Source organism: Pistacia vera, unplaced genomic scaffold, assembly GCF_008641045.1.
Source record: "Pistacia vera cultivar Batoury unplaced genomic scaffold, PisVer_v2 Contig55, whole genome shotgun sequence".
In the NCBI taxonomy this organism is placed as follows: Eukaryota; Viridiplantae; Streptophyta; class Magnoliopsida; order Sapindales; family Anacardiaceae; genus Pistacia; species Pistacia vera.
The window spans coordinates 634,530-641,722 of record NW_022196390.1 but is presented as its reverse complement, the minus strand read 5'-3'; the positions used below and the strand labels follow the sequence as shown (position 1 = coordinate 641,722).

Below are 7,193 nucleotides of genomic sequence, written 5' to 3'. Positions count from 1 at the left end.
ATTGGCCTTGCCTGTCCCAACAGCTACATGAAGAGCTGTGTCCAATTTTACCGTATCCTGGCTCAAACGCATTCTTACCCCATCACAGATTGTTGTACAGATTTCGATCGCCTTCGTGATAGCTTTGTATAATGGCAGGTATTTCTTAATCCTCTGCGATAAAAAAAAATAAAACTTTCAGACTTTTTTTTTTTTTTTAGGTGTGTTGGTTGGATTGTTATTTATTAACTTCTGAAATTTATTTTAGTTTTCCGCTACTTACCCGGCTCTCTCCCTCCGCTAAGGCGGTAGTCTGCGAAGAAGAAGAACGATTACAAGCTAGATGAAGAGATCGAAATTGTAGTTTGACAGGCGTACCTGAGGATTGCCTTGGAACTCTCTCTCAAAGCGTCCCATGCTTCTTCGCCTTCTGAGCACGAGAAATTTTGCGGAAAATATTATCATCCACGCTTGTTGAAGGATGAAAAGTGCTGCTGCATCATTTTTCTTACTTTCTTTCAACTGCTCTGTTTGTTGTTCATAGAGTGGAGCCGCTGATCTCTAAATAGTTTTCATATTAACAGTCCCATAAGTCTTGAGACAAAAAATATGTCTTCATCTAAATCCTCCAAACATCATAATTTTCCCCAGTAAAGATGGGGATGGAATGCAAGTGGAGTGGTGTTTCCTTTGGCCATAGCGAGGAATTCAAGGTATGGATTGAACCCTGTTTCCTACGTATATAATGAGGATTCAAGTTTTATATTTTATAATATTTATATTTAACTCAATTTAAACTTCAATTGACCCTATAAAATTTATATATTTATCAACTTAAATATTTTTAATCTTGCAAAATGTGCCAAGTCCCGGCATCCATCTTACTAATGTTTATCACAATTAGTAATTTTCCATTATTTATTTCATTGCTCCAAAAATTATCATTTCTCTCTATCATACATTTATCTAAGATGTGGTAATGTTTTTGAGTGGTATATGACTTTCACGTTGTTGACAAGTTATTTTAAGTTAATGGTAATGTAAATAATTTTATAAGGATTTATAAAATGATGTGATAAAAATAAATAAAGTGAATGATGAGTTTGTTTTATTATTTTTTTTTTAATTATATTATTTATATAATTTTGTATGTTATTTGTAAATCTGCATTATGTTTTTTAATTAGTATACATAAACAAGAAAGCACGCCATCCCTAAGCATATGTTATTTGAGACTAAATTGATTATTTTATTACATCCACCACAAGGCCCCAGGGACCACATGTTGAAAATAATATAAGCAGTTCATATAGAAAATTGAGCACAATAGTCTGCCAAAATGGATTTCAAGGCGGCTTAGTCACCACATGAATATGCCCTTAATTTTCCAGCCACCACAGTTCAGAACGTTTAATGTGGCACATAAAAATGCTGAGTGATCTCACTCCTCTGTCAGTTAATGACCTCAACAATACAGTGCAGACTCTAGTTTGTAATCGAAGTATTCCGTAATTCGCATATATGGTGATCAGTTATTTTATACACTGGGATTATTAGTAAATTATATGCCTCAACATATTATTTGGAAATTATTTTGATTCAAATTTTTTCTAAATTTTTATAAATGTATTTTTCCTATTTTTCGTATCATATTCTAAATTCTTTAACTTTTTTTTTTCCGTACCTGTAATTTAAATGTATATAGATTTAACCAAGTGTCCATGAAAAGTCTAAATTAGGATTTATTACTATTTTTTTAAAACAGATTATTACATGTGTCGTTTATCTGTATAACCCGTAATATTTTTTTCGTATCCGATTTATAGCCAATTTTTACAAACTGATTTTTCACCATTTGCCGTCATACACTCGAAAATTCTCGTACCGTTTTTTTACCTACCCGATTTACTAAGTCCTAGCTCATCCTAAATCACTAGATACTTTTTAATTAATTATAGACTCAAATACATTTTTGTAGGGGTGGGCAAAAAAATAGGATAGAAACAGAACTGACGGGTATTTAGGTATAGTTCCAGTTCCTATCCGATAAAAAATCATAGGGTCGGTTTTGGTCCCCAAACTGGAACTGCATTGTGCGGTTCTAGTTCTGATTCCTACAGGGGTGGAACCAAGACAGAACAGAATGGGACTTAAAATTTTTTTGGGATAAAAAGACTTTTCTGATATTTTACCCACTAACGAAGAAAAAAATGCGATTGGGACAATTACCTGCTTCTTCATCTCGTTTGATTCTTTGAAAATTTAAATTGCTGTGCTCGTAAAGTAATCAAATGAATTCGTGGAATAACTCAAATTATTGATTTTTGTAACTTTTTATATACATATATCCATAGATACTGAAGTTTATTTATACTCTGCTAATGAAAGTGTTTTGTGTGTCATGGATGATATTTTTATTTGTCTTCAACTTTCAATTTTTTGAAAATGAGATGAACATTCAATATAATTGTTTATAACGTTGGAGATCAAAACTTAGAGTAATTCTCAAATAACCTCAATTATTAGTATTCCATTCATCATTATTGGAACACTTATTTCTCAATTGATGGTCTATTGACAACATTTTATAAAACTATTAGGGGTGTCATGTATTTTAAAGGTTTTTTGTTATTTTTTTTAAAAAGGGGATTGATATTTTTGGGTACCCAGGAACCAGAACCTGTAACACAGTTTCGTTCCAAGGAACAAGTAGCAATATCAGCAAAATATAATTTAGCTGTGTTTGTTTCTAATGAAAAATCCAAAAGAAAATGAAAGAAAAATTTATTAGTGATTAATCTGTCGTGATCAATTCATGTATAAAATTTTGTTTTATTGCTGGTTTTATAATTATCTGTTCTTGTAGCATTCCCTTTCTCACTCAAATGAGGATTGATTTTTGGAGTTAATGAAACATACAGAGTTTGTAGAAAGTGAAATTTCTTTTTGAAAAGCTGATAGAGAGGGGTTAGAGTAAAATTATTGACTCTATTGTGCGTTCTCCAATTGCAAACCGTATTGTAAGAAACAAATTGGCCTATTCGGAGAATGGACATAGTTGATAACATAGCTGGCCCCTTAAAAGAATGTGAAACGTGGGATAGTTCAGTGATTCTAGTCATATCCCAAAAAAAAATTAAATACATTATTCTATTTTGTTTGACTTTAGTCCACCCTTAATTTTTATTGACAAATATTAAAAAATTGTGACCTATTCTCAATTTTAGAACTAAAAATCTTGGCCCACTCTCCCCTTTAATACTAAAAAAAACTTGCCCACCGGCGACCGCCCACCTTCAATTTTTTAATAAAACGTGTAAAAATAGAATTTCCTTTGCAGTTGTAAGTTGCAAACCCTCAGTAAGTCAGACCGGTGGTCGCTCGCATCATCCACAACTCCTCTGTTGTACTGGTGCTTTCTCTAATTCTTCTTAAACAAAATTCTATCAGTTATTTTCTCCCTGGTTAGTATTTTTTTCTTTGAGTATAATACTTTTTTGTTATTTGTGTGTATTAGTATAATAGCATTGTACATTAAATATTTTATTGAGAAAACTTTTAGGAAAAAAGGGGAAGTTTTTAGATTCCAATATTTTGTAATAGGTAAATAATTGTTTTGTGATCCCAAAATTTGGAAGAAAAATAATATATAGATAATAGAAATAGAAATATAGATAGAATCAAAGAGGGTTTTATTTTTATGTATTGTTTAAGTCTTTAAGACTTTAAGTTGATAATTAAAAAACTTTAAGCTGGAAAATTTAGAATTTCTATAGTTATTATAGAATTCAATTCGTGAGATAATTTATTTCTTTGTATTTATATAATTTTATTTCTTTGTATTTAGATATGGAAAAATATTTTAAAAGAAAGTCAACTGTTGAGACATCTCAACTTTGTTCTGGTGTCAATGATCATGAAAACCAACATTTTTCAAAGAAAAATTGCTTCGAAGTTGACTTGGAAAATCTTCTTTCGGATCCTGGCTTTCGACCAAGAATTACGTTTTATCATCCTAATGTTCGAGACCAAGTTAAAATGCGTTATCTACAAAAGGGTCCTTGTCAACCTCGCAACCATAAGTTTCCCAAATCAAAATCTGGTGATCATGAACGGAGTTTCCAATGTTCTTGGTTTGATAAATATCCTTACTGGTTGGAATATAGTGTTGAGAATGATGCTGCATATTGTTTATGTTGTTATCTTTTCAAACCAGATAAAGGTGAGCAAAGTGGTGGTGATTCTTTTGTTATGGGTTTCGCAATTGGAAGAGACTTGAAAAATTTAAATATCATATTGGAGGTCCTAACAGCTATCATAACCAAGCTGTGAAAAATTTTCAAGCTTTGATGAACCAAAAGCAGCATGTAAGTACAATTATTAATAAGAAATCTAACCAACAGCGAGAAGATTATCGTATTCTGTTGAAAGGATCAATTTATGCTAGTCAGTTTCTTCTTCGGCAAGGATTGCCTTTTCGTGGCCATGATGAGTTTATTAATTCAATGAATCGAGGAAACTTTCTTAAACGTTTACACTATACAGCTGAGCAAAATGAAGAATATAGATTAGTAGCATTGGAGAATGCTCCTAGACATGATAAATTGATTGCTCCTAGTATCCAAAAAGATATAATCAATGCATTTGTAGTTGAAACCATCAACAAACTAATTAGTGATCTTGGAGATGCTTTTTTTTTCTATACTAGTTGATGAAGCTCGTGATGGATCCAACAAAGAGCAGATGACAATTATCTTACGTTATGTAAATAAAAGAGGATGTGTTGTTGAGTGTCTATTGAGCATTAGGCATGTCACGGATACGACTGCTTTGTCACTAAAGATGGGAATCGAAACATTGCTCTCTAAATACAATTTGAGCATATCAAGATTACGTGGATAAGGTTATGATGGTGCGAGTAATATGCAAGGTCAGTTTAATGGGTTAAAAGCACTTATATTGGAAGATAATGAATATGCCTTCTATGTTCATTGTTTTGCTCACCAACTTCAACTAGCACTTGTAGTTGTGGCAAAAAAGGATACAAATATTGAGAGACTTTTTTTGAAAGTTTCTTGTGTGATAAATATTGTTGGATGGTCACTTAGACGTAGGGATCTTCTTAATGAGAAACAAGCTTTGAAAGTGAAAAAAGCTATTGGAAGTGGTGAGCTTTCAATAGGGCAAGGTCTTAATCAAGATACTAGTCTTAAGCGACCAAGGGAAACACGGTGGGGTTCACATTATGGGACTTTATTGAGCTTGATTAATTTGTTTTCATCTGTTATTGAAGTGCTTGAGGATCTTACTGAAAATTCTTATAATAGAGTTGAAGCAAGTGATTTGGTGGATTATATGACTTCTTTTGATTTTGCTTTTAACCTGCACATGATGAAAAACATTTTGGGAATCACATTTGAACTTTCACAAGCATTGCAAAGGAAGGATCAAGATATTATAAATGCTATGTCTTTGGTTCACTTGTCGAAAAGAAGATTATCGTTGATAAGAAATAATGGGTGGGATAATCTACTTGATGAAGTTTCTCATTTTTGCATTGCTCATGATATAGATATACCAAATATGCAAGAGACATTTGTTGCATGAGGGAGATCGCGGCGTAATGTTCAAGAGATGACAAATTTATTTCATTATCGTGTTGAGTTGTTCTATGCCATAATAGATTTGCAACTATCAGAGCTTAATAGTCGTTTTAATGAAGGTAATACAAAATTACTTATTTGCATGGCCTCTCTAAATCCAAGTGATTGCTTTCAAGCATTTGATAAGGGAAAATTAGTTTGTTTTGCTCAATTTTATCCACGTGAATTTTCTTCTACTGATCTTATGGCACTTGAACTTCAACTTGATAATTACATTGATGATATGAGCTCAAATAGTGTTTTTTCATAACTAAATGATATTACCAGTCTTGCTCAGAAAATAGTTGAAAAGAAGAAGCATCTTATTTACTCATTGGTATATTTGCTCATCACATTGGCTTTAACCTTACCAGTTGCAACTGCAAGTGTAGAAAGGGCATTTTCTACTATGAAAATTGTGAAGACTCATTTACACAATCAGATGGGAGATCGGTTCTTGAATGATAGCCTAATTCCATATGTTGAGAAAGATATGTTTGACAGTGTTGATAAGGAGATGGTCATGCAACAATTCCTCAATATGAAGCCCCGCCGAGGACTATAGTAAATGTAATTTTTTTTTTGTTTTTTGTGACAATATTGACTGGAAAAACAAAATACGAATGTTATAGATAATTAGTTTTTATTTGGCCACCCTAATAGAAATTTCTGGATCCGCCCCTGTTGGAAAGTGAAGTTCAATGGAGCTACTTTAGCACCAGGTAGCCCCAATTGATCACTGCTAGCAAATGAGTGTCTTTTCTTTAACCGAAAGCAAAAATGAATGGAGCTTTATACCAAAGCAAGCGAGACTTCATCAATTCATACGTTGGAATGGCAAGGATTTGATGTACATATGTATTTAATTGCCCACTAAGACAAGTAAATGTTCAAACTAATGCTTATGGGCCTTACTTTTCTTGTTCAAAATGATCATCATGGTCATTGGCCTGCCTGCTAATAATAGACATTGACAAAGCTAATGTCTAGACATCGTTCACAACTCTGAGTCTGATTAGGAGTCTGACTTAATAAGAGCTTGAAAATACACATTTAGTTAGTGGTTTATGAGGATTAATTGTGAGAAATTAGGCTTAATTTGGTAAAGTTGTTTAATATCTTCATAATTGCCTTTTACGGGATCACGGGGTGTTTTTGAGTGTTTTTCAGGCTACTAGGGCTTAAATGTTATGCTCGAATGAAGAATCATGTTGGCAATGGAATGAGTGATGAGTTGAAGCAAACAGATCAAGAGTCGGAGTTGAATTGAAGAAGTTATGGAAGTTGAAGTAAAGAGAAGATTCTAGACTACGTTCCAGCTTGAGCATACCTCGGTATTTTGAGAATATCTTGAGCTGTAGAACTCAGATTAAGACAATTCTTAGACTGTTGGAAATTTGATTCAAAGGGCTACATTTCATATGTTTACCACTTGTCCAAATTTCATCGTTATTAGGTTCAAAAATCACCATCTCTGAAGTACAGTGGAAGAAGGCCAATAGCAGCACACTTTTTCCAGTAGCTACTGTGCCGCAGCACAGTGCCGGGCCACAGTCATGGAAGTTAAAAATT

General features: G+C 32.9%; 1 protein-coding gene across 1 annotated transcript; it reads left to right on the top strand.

The window, feature by feature from the left end:
* The first annotated feature begins 4,902 nt into the window (after nucleotides 1-4,902).
* On the top strand, nucleotides 4,903-5,586 carry LOC116107928 (zinc finger MYM-type protein 1-like). Its single transcript, XM_031394200.1, has one exon. The coding sequence runs from the start codon at nucleotides 4,903-4,905 to the stop codon at nucleotides 5,584-5,586; it is 684 nt and encodes a 227-aa protein (XP_031250060.1).
* Nucleotides 5,587-7,193: the final 1,607 nt, after the last annotated feature.